Source organism: Leishmania donovani, chromosome 31 (assembly GCF_000227135.1).
Source record: "Leishmania donovani BPK282A1 complete genome, chromosome 31".
NCBI lineage: Eukaryota > Euglenozoa > Kinetoplastea > Trypanosomatida > Trypanosomatidae > Leishmania > Leishmania donovani.
This window is the reverse complement of record NC_018258.1, coordinates 707,857-724,246: the sequence shown is the minus strand read 5'-3', so window position 1 is coordinate 724,246 and position 16,390 is coordinate 707,857. Positions and strand designations below refer to the sequence as shown.

The 16,390-nt window shown below is 60.7% G+C and overlaps 2 protein-coding genes across 2 annotated transcripts; both read left to right on the top strand.

Annotated features, from left to right (window-relative positions):
- LDBPK_311540 (hypothetical protein, conserved) lies at positions 1–5,088 on the top strand (the record flags this gene model as incomplete). The annotated part of the gene is made up of 1 exon (XM_003863197.1): positions 1–5,088. One exon carries the CDS (start codon positions 1–3, stop codon positions 5,086–5,088), a length of 5,088 nt encoding a protein of 1,695 aa, XP_003863245.1.
- A 2,681-nt stretch (positions 5,089–7,769) lies between these two features.
- On the top strand, positions 7,770–11,216 carry LDBPK_311530 (hypothetical protein, conserved; the record flags this gene model as incomplete). The annotated part of the gene is made up of 1 exon (XM_003863196.1): positions 7,770–11,216. The coding sequence occupies one exon, from the start codon at positions 7,770–7,772 to the stop codon at positions 11,214–11,216; it is 3,447 nt and encodes a 1,148-aa protein (XP_003863244.1).
- Between the last annotated feature and the right edge of the window lie 5,174 nt (positions 11,217–16,390).

The window sequence follows — 16,390 nt, the reverse complement described above, 5'->3', positions numbered from 1 at the left end:
ATGGGTGCAGTGCCGAGTCGCGAAACCGTTGAACACTGGCTCTCTCAGCCACCCTTCTACGGCCAGCGCCAGCAGATTGTTCTCATTCCGCTCCTGAAGAAGTTCTTTCCGAGTCCAGACTGCTCCTTGTTCGTGCAGCTCTACGACGCACGATGTGATCCGGCGGTGCGGTACTACTACTACGCCAACGACGGCATCAACAAGGTGCAATCGACGCCAACCTCGCCGGTGTCTCCGACGGTGCACGCGGCACACGAGAGCGTCGGCAACGTTGCCTCGCCCACCTACCTGGCCGAGGTGATCGGCAATGCTCCCGTCTACTGCCCTCCCGCTGACGTGTTTCCATCTGTGAACTTGACGCGGGAGGCCATGTATGATGCTTACATCACCAACGGCGGAGAGAGAATGGTCTACGAGACGGATGAGGAGATGTTGCGGGCCTACCGTGCAGATGCAACGTCGGTGCGGCCGCTGCCGTGCGCTGTGGCTTTCCTCTACCACCGACCGGCTTCGGCAGCAAGCCCCACCACTTCTACTGCTACGGGTGATGCTGGCTTCGAGGGGAGCTCGGCGGCAGCCTCCATTAACGGGACCGCTGCTGTCGGCGCCCATAGCTTCCCTGAAGACTGCACCGAGGTGCTGGGCTGCTACGTGAAGGCGACAGGGTTCATCGGCGACGTGCACGGGCTGGGTGCTTCGTGCCCGCGAAAGCTGCCGGACTGCGAGATGCAGATGTTTCTGACCAAGTCTGCCGGCGACCACCACCGCACGCACGTCCTTCTCACGGCGGTCTACACGTACGCGGAGCAGTGGCAGCGTGCGTGTTTGCACTGTGTGCCGTGCGACCTCACAGCGAGGGAGCTGGCGCCAGCGGTGACGAAAGGCGGCGGCACTGCCGACAAGGATCTCGGCGACGTCTTCTTCTACTACAAGCCCTTCTCCCAGCCACATTACATGCTTGTGGAGGCGAGCCGCGTAGCTGGGCATAATTGCACGGCGAAGTCCGCAGCCGCCGAGAGAAACGGGAACAGGGGTGGCACCCTTAAGGTGGACGAAAAGGCTCGGTTTTGGGCTCCACCGCCGTTGCCGTCACTTGTGATGCGTAGCCGCCGGACTAACGTGCCGCTACTGTGCTTCCTGCGTGAGATGCGCACGTGCGCGCGCTCGTTCTTTCTCTTCTACTTCAAGCACTACCTTGAGCACCAGGACTTACTGAAGCCGGGGTGTCGCGAAAAGGTCGGCGGTGCCGACGGCGGACAGGATCGGCAGACCGAGAACAATCATCTCACCACTCCCCTCGACCACGGAGCTGGGGCGAACTGTTTCCTCGGCATGCCTCCGCTTGGCAGCGTGCAAATGTGGCTGCAGGGGGCGACGCGCGCGTCGGCGTCGCTTTCTGAATTCGGTGACGAGGGCTCCAGCACGGATACAGAATCAATGCTAAACTTTCACGTGATGGCGCCGTACGTGCGTGCATTGTCTGAGTTCATTGTGGCCTGCCTGCTGCACAACATCAACCCGCTAGAGGTCTCCCGGCTTTCGTCTGCGCCGGACGATTCGGCGATCGCGGCGGCCTCCACGGGCGATGATGCGAAGGACACCACCATGAAAGGAGAGGCACCTGCAACTGATGCGGTGGGCGGCAGCGCTTTTTTCTTCACCTCCCCCACCGACGCGGCCATGATGGCCGCGAGCCCGACATTCCCGCAGTCTTTCTCGTTCATCCGCCTGCCGGACGAGGACATGATCGTACAACCTTGGCCACCCAGCAGCAGCGGGGGCGAGACAGGTGATGAAGCATCCGCCACCACCGCTGCTGCTTCTCCCTCAAGCGCCGGGCTGCTCTCGGTGTGGCGGTCTAGGCACACGAACCATCATCTGTTCTGGTCGGTGGGGCCGAGCATCGTGAATCGGCGCACCGCCACGGCGGCGTTGCTGCACTGGTACAAGACCGAAAAAGCTCCTGTGGTGTGGGGGTGCAACCTGGACGAGAAGGACTGCGAGATGGTCGCTGGCGGCAAGGAGAGCGCTAGCGCCAGCGACGATGTGTCAGCGGAGGCTTTTCCCTCTTCATCCTTGGGGAGCTACATGAGCACGGTGACAGTGAATGGGCAGAAGGAGGAGCTGCTGCGCTGCAACACGGTGCTCAGCTTAATGCGGTTAGAGGCCGGGATGCCGGTAGAGGCACGCGTGCTGCGTGTGTGTCGCATCCCGCTGGAGGAACTGCTTCTAGGTGAGCTGCGCGACTCCAGCAAGCTCGCTCGCGAGGCGGGGCCAGAGGACCCTCACTGGGTGCGGCAGGCGGAGAGCCCCAGCGGCGATGGGGGCGCGACGAAGTACGTGGGCTGCGTGCTGCACGCATCCGATCCGGCTGAGGGGGTGTCCAGAACGGTGATTGCGAACAAGGGCGTGGAGCTCCCGGTCGTGCCACCGGAGGCTGACGGGGTCATCGGTGATGGGACATCGTGCCTGTGGCGGGTCAGCTTGATTGAGCGCATGTGCCGCATCATCGCCGTGACGCCGCAGTTCCTGAAGCCGATCCGCAAGAAGCACCCCAAGAAGAAGTTGCAGTCGAAGGCGGTGATCGTGCACGGCACGGCGTCGCACGTCTTTCTGAAAGTCGCCTCCCCCTCGCAAACCACCGCTTCGCCCACGTCAGTTTCGCCAACCGCGACAGAGCCCGCGCAGAAGGGTGCTGTGGAGCCGAAGGAGAACGAGGCGACGCCAGCGAGGGCCTCAGTGGTCACATCACCAGACAGGCAGGATGCGGTAGTGCTGAAGGAGGAAAGGCCCGGCGGCACTGTAGCCGTGCCGGCCCCTCTTGCGCCCGATGCCGCCACTTCCACCGCCGCCACCACCGCATACGCCTCAGCCGCAGCGACCACGAAGGCCAAAAAGAAGACGCAGAGGATGGCGGACGTCGCCGCAGCGCCAGGCTCTGCCTTCACCCCTACTGTGACCGTGCCGAAGACTGCGGATAAGGCGGCGCCCCCTGCAGCGGTCAGCGCCGCCAATGCGGCTGTCACCACTGACACCGCTGCTGTTGTTACTCAGCTCAACTCTACGAAGGGAGCAAAGACGACTCCAGCGGAGAAGAACTCGAAGAGGGCAGGGGCGGCAACGAAGGGGTCATCGGAGACTGTGACTCACACTGATGCTGTAATAGAAGACAAGCAGAGCAAGCCTTCAGCATCGTTAACTCCCATCGTGTCTGCCGCCACAAAAACAAAGACGACCAAGTCCACCGCTCGTGCTCCTGGCGCTTCAGCGACCGCGGAGAAGGCAAACGAGCTGAAGGCAGGCAACACCGCTTCCCGCAGTGGCGCCGCGAGAGCCGCCGAAACCTTCGCGAGAACAACTCCCACCGCGAAGCATGCGACCATCCCAACGGCAGAGAGGCAGAAAAAGAAGTCATCACCGCCGCGACCCCTGCAGCCCCCGGTGCCGGCTGGCGAGTATGACTCGAACAGAAAGAGCAACAAAGCCGCTCCGGGTGGCAAGTACCCGAACCCCTCCACCGCCAGCTCGTTTGGTGGCGCCAGCGCGACAGCTTGTGCACCGCCCCACCCGCCAGGGGGCATCTACTACCCGGCCCCGCCGTCGTACGAAGCCAAGACGCTGCAGCAACTGCTGCGAGACCCCTACGAGCAGCACGGCTACGGCTACCAAGTACCGCCACCGCCTCTGCCTTTCGCAGATCCGCACAGCAGCTCCAACGCCATACCGAGCTGTGTGGGCTACTACTACAGCTCCGATGGGTATCAGCCGCACGCCGTCTACGGCGGCGGCTTCGTCAGCACCAACAGCCATGCCGCTGCGTACTACAACACAGACATGCGCAGCGGAGTAGCAGTCGCTGCTGATGCCGGCAAACACATGGGCGACGGCGGCTACGGCGATTCACCATATGTGTACGCAGCGCAGCCACAGCAACTGCAGACGCTGCTCCCACCGGGCCAGCCGCCGCGGCACACGGGAACGACGAAGGAGATTCGTGGGGAAGGCTTGTTCTCCCCCGTTGGATCCTACTCGCTGCCCTCGAAGGAAGAGGGCAACAGCTGCGAGGCCGTCCCAACGGTGGCGCCCGGCAGCCGACAGGGAGCGGCGCCTTCCCTGCGGCATCACGTGAGCTTTGAGGCGGGCGTGGCCCTGTCGAAGGAGGCCGTGGCAGACAAGGCGGCCCTCAGCTCTCCAAGGCGGGCAGCGACGCTTCTGCGCCCCGGAGCGCTGTGCAGTGATTCGCCCACCACGATGTCTCTCGCGTCCCCCAACGCACACTGCCCCAGCCACCACCACACAACCTCAATGCCGCCACCGCTGCTGCTCCAGGGCTCCGACATCGGCGAGTCGATGTCGCACGACTTCGAGTACCACCACAACAAGTCTGTGAGCGGCACCGGCTCGCACCTGCACTTTCAACTGGATGAACTCAACTCGCCCGTCACGAACGACAGCAGCATTGTGATGTCGAACGGGCATCACTGGCACCACACCAGACACGCGAGCAGCCCCTACCAGACCAGCACCACAATAATGGAGGATGCCGGGGTGCCGTGCGGCCAGGGTTGTGGTTCTGTAGGCGGATCGGTGAATGTGACGGTGCGGGTACGCCATCACCATAGTCGCACGCACTCCCACGCCGCCAGCTACTTCAGCGATGCCACCCTGGACTCTGCAAGTACGCACCATCACCACCACCACCACGACACGGTGCATCACATGAACTGCAGCACCTCCGTGGCGAGCGGTGGCGGTGTGGGGGCCGGGGCTGCCAGCCTGAACGGAACGCAGACGTCGCACAGCTGTGCGAGTTTGGAGCACTCGTCGAATGCGTTCCACAGGCTATCCGGCGCCGGGTGTGGCTCTCCTCATGAGCACATCATCGCTACGGAGGGCGATCACCACCATCACGCCTCATCCCCTCGCCAACACTACGAGCACCAGCCCCGCCACCATGCGCCTGGGGCGACGGCGAGCAGCACGCGAAGCGGTGACACGGCGAGCGCAGCGCGGATGACGGACAAGCGTACGGGAACGTACCGGTGGGACTGGCGCACGGCATCTCTAGACATGGGATACGAAGACTGAGCGGGGCGTCTGTGATGTGCGCGTTGCCTTCTTCCCTTTTCCTCCCGCTTTGCTTTCGCCACATGGCGTCGTCTCCTCCACGAATTCATCATGATGGCGTTTCTGTGCTAGCGAGTGAGCCGGCGAAGTCGTTCGCAGAGCCATTGAGCGGGAGAGGTGACTGCGGCGCGTCTGACGCGGCTCTTTCTGTTTTGTGTGCGGGGTGGCGGGCTGAAAGGGGAGGGGCGCGTATTCGTCTGTCCGTTTTATTTTCGTATGCTCTCTCTCCATCTCTCCGTCCCTCCGTCCGCCTCTGCTTTCTCTTCTCGTCGTCGCTGCAGTCCTTGACCGTGTAGTGAATGGAGGAAGGGAGACGCATCCCTCCCTCCCTCTCTGCCCTCTCCAGCTGTCACTGCGGTTGTCTTGTCCAAGTCTCGTGGAGGAGCTGTGCTTCTTTTTCGCTCGTAGAGAGGTGCTGCTGCGTGTGAAGGTCATGGAGGGAGCCAGAGGGCGAGGGGAGAGGGGGCAATCCATTTCTCTCCCCTTCACTTATGAAGACGTTCGTTTGTGGGTGCTTTCACTGCCACGTGTCTTTTCGTGGTGGTGTCTGTGCAACGGCGGCTCCCTTTAGCGCTACATGCTGTTGTTGTGCTTGCGCGCTCAGTATGACGTACTGCCTCTCTTGCAGCCGCTCTGCTCTGCTCTCCTTACTCTTTTTGCGAAGGCCTCCGCACCTCTTCTCTTTATCGGCCTCTTCCTTTCTTTTTTTTTCGAGTCGCGCTTCGCCGTCGTCGTCGTCGATGCTGTCGTCACCGTTACCGTTGCCCTCTGCACCTCTCTCTCTCCTCCTCTTACGGCCTTTACGTCTCTCTCTGTCTGCTTACCTTCCTCTCTCTGCGTTTTTATTTTCTTCTCTGTTGTTTTTCTGTGCTACTTTTTTCCCTATTGCCCTGAGGCCGGAGGGGGACGCACCCCTCTCAGTGCGTGGCATCTCAGGGTCCAGTGCACCCCCACTCTGTGTGTTTGTGTGGGGAAGCCGAGCCGCCCCCCTATCCCCTGCCGATGCCGCACCGCTTCTGGCCGTAGCAGGGTCAGGCACCTACCTACGTAGGGAGCTCGTAGCAATGTATCGCTGCTGATGCCGGCGGTGAGGCCGCGGATGGCGTTGCGTGTGAGAGATCCCCCGACAGTGGGCACGCGTGTACCACCCGTGTGATGGGGAGGGTGTCGGCGTGACTCGAATGTATCCCGCCCGGCCCTCGCACTGCCTCCCGGTGCGGGGAGCCTGAGTCACCGGGAGGGGGATGAACCAGGTGGCGACCGACACGATGTGCGCGGCTGTGAGGTGCCCTGTGAAGCAGGGGCGGGCAGAGTGTGAGGCAGGGGCCCTGCTCTCAGATGACTGAGTCGGCGCGCTGCTGTAATGCGCCTGTGTCGACGGCTGCTTCGCACGAGGCGATGGAGCCCTGTGGCAGGCCGAGTGGAGTAGTGTATGGCTGATGCGCTGCGGCAGAGAAGTGGGCACGCTGATCAAAAAACCAGATAGGGGCCCTTCGGACTTGCCACCGTGACAAACACCCAAAAGACACGCCACAAATCTTTTTTTTTATGGGGCAATTCTGCAGCAAACACTAAAGACGTATTTGCATGCAACCACAGCTCGACTACCTCCACGGCACCATGGCTGAATCCTCGTCGTCTAGGACGTACCGTCTGCCATTGACGTGATGCATGCATCTAAAAGGCTGCTTGGTTCTTCTCGGTCTCCTTTTTTCTTTGGGTGCGTGCTGCGCTTCAGCAGGACGGCGCTGCAAAGAAAACTGCGAACCCCCCTTTGGGGGGGGGGGGGCTAACACTTGCTTAGAGTGACTCAGCGCCGCACTGATACTCGTGCGAGTTTCTCGCTCTCTCGACCTCCTTAGCCCTTCACCTCTGACGCGTGCGCGCCTACTGTCTGGAGCTCTCCCCTCTCCGCTGCTTCTGCTGCTCTGTCTGACGACGCCGCTGGGGAGGGGGATCAGCTGGCAAAGGACTGCGGCGCCCTTTCATGCAATGCGTGCCCGGAGAGAAAGTGACGGGACGGAGTGTGCTCCTGCTGAAACTTTCGCTGACCCTTCAGCGCCAGTGCTGGGTCTTCGAAACAAAAAGCGACACGGCCCTCGTGTATCTTTCCCCCCTTTTCCTCCATTCGCAGCGCTTCTTCAACTCATCTGCCTTCTCTCGTCTACCTCTCTCTTCGCCTTCGCCCTTGTGGTGCGTCCGCTCTCCGCACTCTACTGCCCTGCCGGGGCATGACGGTGCCCCCTTGCCCATCCATGATGGCCGTGCGCACATCCATGCCGACTCGCTCGCATACACACCCACCAACTGCTGTCGGGGCTGCGCAGGAGCAGGCGCTTCGTGCACGAACATGGATTGAAGAACAAGAAAGAAGAAAACTCGGAAATCGATTAAAAATCAACGCCAACCGACGAAGAATAGACGAGCAGAATCGAGGGCGTCTGGCGGAACTAGTTTCGTGCTCGAGAGAAATCCTACGAAGCGGTGTACGGGAATCGGACGACGGGCAGTCAGACATCAGGCGCGACCTCCGCGTGCAGTTCTGCTGCCCCTCCTCTTTTTTCACGAGAGGGCAGAGCACGTTTGCTGGCAGCGGCACCCCACACAGAGGCATACCGCTCACCTTCAGCGATACGCAGACCATGGGCGTTGCACCAAGCCGTGAGACGATCCGGCGAGGCTTCTTCAATGTGAGTCAAGCAAACTCGACGGCCGCCGGCAGTGGCAGCGGAGGTGGGGGTGGCAGCAGCAAGCGCCAAGACATCATCCTCATCCCTCTCACAAAGGAGTACTTCCCAAGCCCCGACTGTCCGCTGTTTGTGCAGTTCCATAAGGCGCGCTGCGATGCTGCGGTGAACTACTATTTCCGACGGCCCGGCAATCCGGGAGACCTTAGCCGTATTCCCAACTACGCGAGCTCCTACCGATTACCCGGAGATGAGACGCGCGCTCAGCGGCGCCGTCGTCGTCAGCAGGAGCGCGAAGCACGTGCCGTCGCTGCTGCTGCCGAGTCGGCCCCGGAGAGTGGCGTAGACGCCGATCTGCAGGCTGCCGGGCTAATGCCGGAACGAGGCCACAGCAGCAGTGAGGGGGACGACGATGACAACGAGGATGACTCGTACCCCTCACGTGAAGCCCTATACCGCGGCGTCATCGAGCACGTGGAGGAGATGCTCTTCGACACAGACGCAGAGATGCGGCAAGCCTACGAGTGGGCGCTCGCTCACCCGCACACCACCATGGGGCCCGATGGCAAGAAGCAGCGGAAGGTGCTGCCCGTCTTATGCGCCGTGGCGTTCCGGTCAGACATTAGCAAGGTGCTCAACCTGCACAATGCCGTTCCTGGTGGTGCTGCAGCGCGAACGGCAACTCCTGTGTCCTCTGCTTCCCCGCCGTCGCCATCCTACTGCGGGAGTAGTGCGTCCACGGCCATGAACAACATACAGGCGGCGCTAGAGAGCGGCGTATACATGTTCGGCTCCATCATCAACATTGTCGGCTGCTTCGGCTTCGCTTCCATGCAGGAGGACGTGGAAGACGCACAGCGGGTGTCGACGCAGGCCTCGGCCATGGCGAACCAGGCAACCAGCCTGCTCACCCCAGGTTCCAGGCAGTCGCCCTCGCTGACAGCAGGGGGCACGTATCACAATGACCCGTACTCCTTCACCAGTAGTCAGGCGAGCAGTGGTGGCATGAAGGCGACGTCGCCGATGACGAGCAGTGGAACGCTTCTGAGGACGCGTGGGACCGGTATGAAAGGTGGCAGCTATCTCGCCCGCATCGGCACGTCCGAGGATGTCATGACGCTGCCGCCTCCGGTGGCCGCCCCGCTAGCGGCCATGGTGTTCCTCACAAAATCTGCCGGCGAGCAGAATCTTGGCCGCGTGACGTACATTGCCGCTAGCACCTACTACTACCAGATGATACAGGCAGGGCTGATCGAGCGGCAGCCCAGCCTGCGAATGGAGGGCCCGATCGCCTATCAGAGCCCGGCCGCAGCCTCGGCACCGCCTCTGCCTCCCTACGACAGCGGAGTCAACAGTGCTGTTCCCGTGCCTGCAGCGGATGCACCGCCGCCGATGTACGGTGCTGCCGCCGGCGGCGGCTCCTCTGCTTCGCCTGCCACGCTTCCGACGCTGTCGGCCGTCGCACAGGGGGCACCGCGGCCATTCCTGCCGCCGATGGAGACGTTCAGCTTCTCGAGCCTTCTCACCAACATTCCGATTCTATCGTTCCTGTACGAAATGAAGTGGCGCTGGGGCTACCTCGGTGTGCTCAAGGGTGGCACCCCAACGGCCGGCCTGAGCCGCAACAGCAGTTTCAGCGGGCCCTTGTCGAGCTACCACATGGACGGCATGACGGCTCGCGGCCCGGGCACTATGATGGGTAACCACAGCTCCGGCGGCTTGTCTGCTGTTGACCGCAGCGTGGGCCAGGGCGTCACGGACGAGATGGAGATGTGGATCACAGCGGACCAGATGATCCACGGCCGCATCTCGAAGGATCTGGCGCAGCGTCTGTGCTGGTCCCTCGCGGAGCGTCCGGAGGTGATGCAGGAGCGCGTGACGCAGCTGCCGAGTGAGGAGAGCGGGTACTGGCGGTACCGCGGGCTGGTGGATCAGGCGCATCCGCCGCCGGTTCCAGAGCCGGGCCGCGTGGTGACGATTCACCCAAAAGACGTCTACGTCATGGGCAGCGATGTCCTGCCGGGCTTCAACGAGGGCGACATTTTGCGCTTCGATCCAGGCCGTCTTGTGTGGTTCGCAGACCACTCGATTCCCCTCGAGGGTGTTGTGCTGGCGGCGATGCGACCATACTGCAAGCAGGCGCGCGAGGCGGACTCCGACGACCCGGCTTGGGTGACGCGGGTGTGCGACCGTGAAGAGCTCGAGACTCTGCACAGCGGCGATGGAGATGTCTGCTACCCACCCCCGCGCGCGAGTGCAGAGGAGCTGGCAGTGCTGGAGTCGTGCCCGAACATGGTGCACGTCCACGAGCACATTGGAAACTTCTACGTCTATCGGTTTGAGCGGGATGGCACTACGTACTACCACGGAACGGTGCCGAACTTTGCGAACCCGAACAAGAAGAAGCAGGCGGCCTCTGGCGGCTCACTCGGTGCCTCCATGCCGGGGTCCCAAAATAACGCTAACCCCCCGCCATCCACCGCAGCCGTAGCGACCGCTCCTTACGCGTCCCCGATGGCACGGCCGCCACCGATCTTGTCTGCCTCGACGACCGCTGCCAGCGCAAGCAAGCCGGCGAGCGTGCCGGTGCCCAAGACGATTGCCAGCGCCTTGTTCTCACTGCTGCCAGCGTCACGCGCAACGGCGCAGAAGGGCAGCACCGACACTAGCAGTGCCAGTGGTAGTGCGGTGGCAAGAAGCGGAGCCGGGGAGCACGGCGGGCAAGCCTCTTCACAGACTGGCGCAGGCAACACGTCGGCAGCCCCAACGGCTGCGTACCTTGCCACACCAGTCGTGTCGTCAGCTTCGTCGGAGGCCATGAGCACTGCGCGGAAGTGGATGCAGGCAATATACAGCTATGCCTACGGTGTGCAGAACGTGCAGGCCACGCGTCGCGGCTCCAGCGCAGCGAACCGGACTGGCGCCGCTGCAGGGCCGTCGCGCCCGCCAGTCCTGGGCGGAGTGCCAACGCCCGGCGCTGCCGGAATAAATCACAGCGGTGGCAGCTACCCATCGACGCCAGTGCACGGCTCGCGCGGGATGACGCCGACCTCGATTGGAGCGTCCGCTGGCTTCCCAAATGTAGTTACCGTCGACGTAGCTGTGTGGCCGCCGCAGCGGCGCATGCCCGCTGTCACAACACCGCTGCTATGCCCGGTGACTAGTACTAGCCCTTCCGCCACTCCTAGCACGCCAACGCTTACTGCAGGCAACGGCCCAGCGGTGGCCCGACACTCCCGCTCCTCCTCGCGAACACAGATGCCGCAGACGGGCGCGCCAGCTGCGAAGGGGGTCTCGCCAGCGGTGCCGTTCGGCGGTATCACTGGCACCGCTGGCACCTCTGCTTCAAAGCCGATCAAGCGCTACGTGGAGGGTGGCAGCTACGAGTGGGACTGGCGGTGATAATGGACGTGCGTGCGACGTCTTCATCAAATGGGCATGCGCGCGGCTCACAAAGAGAGGGAGGCGCCGTTTGTGTGCTTGCCTATGCGTTGGCGGCTCTGGCGTGTCGGCCGGCTTCTCTCTTCTTCCAGCCACGCTGCAAGGTTTGCTGTATTTCCTCACCCCGCCTTCTCCCCTGCAAGTCTCTCTCTATCGGTGTAAGCCCCTCTGATGGTTGTCCTGTTAGAGGGGGTCCCTCCCTCCGCCGTCTTCCCTCAGCCATTCCGCGTCTCTCTTCCTTTTCTATCGAGGCGCAGCACGCACGCTGCCGTTTTCATCTGCACATCATGTTTAACGCGAGAGTAGGATAGCGAGGGAACTCCGCGCAGTATTCGGCACGCAGGCGTGCTGAGGAAGGAGGTGAGTCAGCGTCCTCCACGGGAGAAGAATAGCACCGTCGCAGCCTCTCCCTCCTCTCCCTTCTCTCCAATCTTTGCTGTTGTTTACGCAGCTCCGGGCGATACCGCTCCATGGTGTGCTTCTTGTGCTTCCTTCCCTCCCGTCTGCGTGTTTCTATCCCTTTCTTGCCACACCTTTCGTCCGAATGAAAACGTCTTTTTTCCTCGTCCGACTAAGGCACCTAAAGTTTGTAGCGGGCCTGGCGCATGTTAGGCACGCCGCTCTTCACGGCTAACGTTGTCCCCCTTTTTCCTTTGTTGGCCTTCGCTGTCTCGGCTGTGTGTGCTGGCTCGCTTCTGTATATACTTCTTCACCCCCCCCTGCGTTGTTGTGTTTTCGCACTCCCGTGTTCTTGTTCCTTGCCACGCCCGGTGACTTATCTTTGCCTGTTGGTGTTGTTGCTTCGTAGGATACGTCTCAGTCGATGGCGTGGGTGGGCGGGTAAGTGTGGCCATGTGGGGCAGGGAAGGTCGCCGATATCGTAGTGCGTGTGCGACATCTCATGCCCTCTTGCTGCGCTTCACACTCCCTCCCCATTCTGTGTCTCATTGTTTTTTTTTTTTCGTTTTATTTATATCTTCATCTTTTCCGTGCTCTTGTTACGTTGCTCTGTTTTGTGTTGTCTCGCTGTGACTGTTGATGGTGCGCTGGCGTGCCGCGTTTGAGTGCGTTACTCTGCTCGCGTGCGGCGCATTCTTTTCTTGTTGTTCGCCCTCCCCCTTTTCGGTTGTTTCCTGTTCGGTGTGTGTGTGTGTGTGTGCCTTCGCCCGTTACGGCATGTAAGCGTTGCACAGCAGTTGAGCGCAGGGGCGAAGTGTGTGATGCACAGGTGAGTGGAGGGCGAAACACCAACAAACACATAAAAGGGAACTCTCGCAGTGGTGGTGTTGGTGGGCTCTTCCCTCCCCTTTTTACTGCAGTTTGACAAGCTGTCGTCTGGATCTTACTTGTTTCACGTGCGGCCGCTACGGACTTCTCGCCGTTTTGTCTTTCCTTCCTTTTTTTTGTTCGATACCGCCGAATACGATTCTTTGTTGGTCTCAGCGTAGGATGTATCGCTGGGGTGGGGCGAGAGAGGGGAGGGGGCTTGTTTTGTATGTTTACAAGTGAGCGTGAACCGCCACGCATGCGCGTGTACATGTGACCGACTGAACGTATGTCTTTTCCTTCCTAACGCCCGTCTTTACACATCGTCGTTTTATTCATTTTTCTTCGCTTCGCCCTTTCTGGCTTTAACGCGTCTAATACACGCGCGTGCGCATCAACGGCCTCGCATTCTCTGGCAGACGCGAACAAGGGCAAATATGTGACACTCGCGGTGACCATGCAGGCGTATCAAGACCGGCGCTCTGTGGTGAAGAAGAAGTTCACCTCACAGCACTCAGCTACGCACACCCGAGTATATTGCACATGCAGTGGTGAAAAATCGATGCTTCTTTTTTTTTGCCTGTTTTTCTTGCGCTCACCCGTCCCCAACCAGTCGCGCGCCTCGCCTTTTCAGCCTTTGTGCTTGACACGCTTGTTCCAGTGCCTCGACGGCTACACTACGTTTCTTTTTTATCTTACTGTGCCTTCGGCTCTGTACCGGCTCCGTGCAGGTAGCAAGATACGTGCTACTCTGCGCACCTTTATCACGGTCTCGTGGCTGGTTGTCTCCGTCGCGGGCAACGAAGGGGCATCCGCTGCTGCTGATGCTGCTGCTGCTGCTCCTGCTACCGCAGCAGCGGTGTGGATGAGTGCGAGGGAGAGCAAAACGAAAGGCGACGTGGGGAGGCGGCTGACCACCAGCGTACGTGTGAGTGTAATATAAGAAGTAGCCTTGTTTTCCACTTTTGGAAGTGCTGTATTATTCAAGCTTTCTTTTCGCTGTTGCCTCCCTGCCGTACAAGGCGCGGACACTGCAGCGCACGAGCACTGCAAGCACGTGAATGTGGAGGTGCAAGAAGAAGGCATGGGCCTCGCAGCACGATTCCATGCGTTCTCTCACATGCTCGGCGCTGCGCACGTCGCGTGTGTACCTGTGCGGCGCGGACAGCTTAGCGTGAAGAACGGTGATGCCCATCCCCGTGAGAGCACGATGCGCCACTCTCAGTGGCACTCCCTTTACCCTTCGCTGACGCACACAAGCCTCCACTGCATTCGCTTGCAAACTCCTCTCTCTTCTTCACCGCTTCATGGCGGTGCCACCGTGCTCCACTTCGGCCTTGATGTCGTTCAGCACACGGCTCTATCATGTGCTTTCCTTCTGAAAATCTACACATCAACACGGCTTCCGCCACTGTTCCTACAAAGTGCGTACACGAACTCGAGCACACACGCGCGTAATCGTGCCTGCCCATTCCTTCGATGCGCTCCAAACCGGGTCCTCGGCGGCGTTTTGCTTCTCTTCCCTCCCCACCTTCACTCCCACTCTCCAACACGAAAGACTTGACCAAGGTGAGGCGAGCGAGGCGATCTTACACGCGACCGCGCTTCTCTTTTTGCCTATTTTTCTTGATTCGCGTGTTGTCGGCTCCTCTTGCACGGCTTATGGGAGGCGAGTGAGAGATGACATGAGGAGTATACGCGACTACAGCAAGCAGCCCTCCCCCACTTTTATCTGCACTCCTTTCGCCCCTGCTATCACGGGTAGTCTTCACTCCCTTCACAGACACGCTTGGCCGAGAGCAGTCGCCCCCCTGCTTGCGCCTTCTCCGGTCGTATCGCTGCGGTGCCTTCATAGGGAGGCGTGCTCGCACATGGCTGTGCGTGCTGCACGCAAGCAGCCAGTGATAAGCACGAACTCTGTTTGCGTCCCCCATACGGCATGCCACAACTCTCGTTGTTATCGACAACGTCGCATAGGGGGGACACTCTTGAAGCGCCTTCTCTGCGTGCTCTGATTCGCAGCGACGTGGCGAATGGGTGCCTCCCTTCCCACTCCAACAAGCTCGCAGAGCGGCACGCGTCTCTTCTACCGACGTTTTTGCCTTCACCTGCAACACCCGTCCCTTCGCTGTCTCAGACGCACAGCGGTGTGGTCTCTTTACAACCGCTTCTATAGGCTCGCGTCGCTCGATCTGTGCTGCACACGCGACTTCGTGGCTGCGTCTTGGGGCGCCGCAGCCTTAATGCGGGTCGCCGAGTACTTCAAAGACGCCTTGGAGGAGTACTGCGGGCCGCGCGCTGGTTGACTGAAGGGGGCAGTGAAGGGCCTTCAGCACTGCGCCTGGCCCCGAAAGACCGTGCACAGCTGACGGCCTTGCTGTGGGCCGCTTGATCGCCCGAAGAGACCAAGGGCACAAGGGCTCCGAGCATCAACGCCGCTGCCGCCATGGGACCCGATCAATCTAGCTCACGTCGCTGGGGAAGAGGTGGCGAGGAAGATGAAGCTCACGGCTTGGCCGACGTCGTTGTTGCCCTCCCCCCCTCAGCTGCTCTGTTGGTAGCGGCGCTTCTCCTCGCTACAGGCACAAAGAGCTCGGCTCTCTCGAAACGTCTCTGACGCCTGTCGGAGCCCACTTCGTGTGCTGTCCTGCAGCTCGCTCTCTTTATCCTACTAACGCTGTGCCGGCGCGCTTGGCTCCTCCGGTGAAGTGCGACGCGCCTTGAACGACGTTGTCGCCTACGCCGCCTGCCGAGTGGATGATGGAGGCTCGGCACGTTGTGAGCGCGACCCCCGCGCTGCAGCAGGTGCTGCAGTGCTGCGGGACGCCCATCCTGGACATGCTGGGTCGGGCGGAGGCGGCTGATCCGACGGTGGCGTGTTCATCTCTTAGGCGTGAGCGGCGGACGGCGATCCGCTCCTTCGATGCCCTTTTTTTTCATCTCTGCGGGGCCAAGGGCGTGTTGGAGCGCGAGAGCTACGTTGAGCAGCTGGCGTATGATCGTATTGAATATGGTTTGGCAGAGGATGGACCGCGTGCCTTCCGTCAGCTGTTGGTGGACGCGGGTGGTTACTTTGTGAACCGCAGTTTGTGCCCTGATGTGTGGACGCTGCACGCGTGCCAGCTCATGAGACTCTACCTGGGAGCTTCTCTCCACGTACTGGATCAAATGCATTGGCACGCCATGACAGGCGCTCATGAGCGCGAACATCTGCGTAGTGGAGACGAAAGTGTTTTATCCTGGATGTGCCACGAATCTGCCGCGAGCCCACGGATGGCTCTGCAGGGAGGCGTGCTCCCTGGCATGAGCGGCTGCATTTACTGGAACGGACGCCTTCATTTTTTCCTTTTTTTTTTCGCTGCTGTTAGGGGCTACGCTGGAGCGCTTATCTCTCGGCACTGGACGTCGGCGAGTCTCCGTTTTCGTTTTTTCTTCGTTTTCGAATTTCTTTTCCCTTTTCCTAGGTAGTGCTTGTAAGCTCACATTGCGGGCTTCTGGAGCTCTGACATTGGTGAGGATACTGCTTGGTGCTCCCTCGAGCCAGCGCTGATGATAGTGTGCCAACAGGGAAGCAAGCAAGGTTGATGCGCTCTGCCGCCGGAGATGAGCGTGTTGGTGCGATGCGGTATCCTTTCATATTATTTTCCCTTTTCGCTGTTTATCAGCTTGTTTGTTACGGAGGCGACTGCACGCCTGCTTGTGTGTCCGTGTGTTCCTCCATCTGCGTCTCCACACTTCTGTTGATGTACTCGCACTCATGCTGCTTGAGTTGAATATGCGAGGCACATGGCTCATGCCGCTTTTTTTGTACATACTCGGTGGTCCCATCACACAACCGCGTGCACGCCCTCACGGTCGCCTACTTCTCG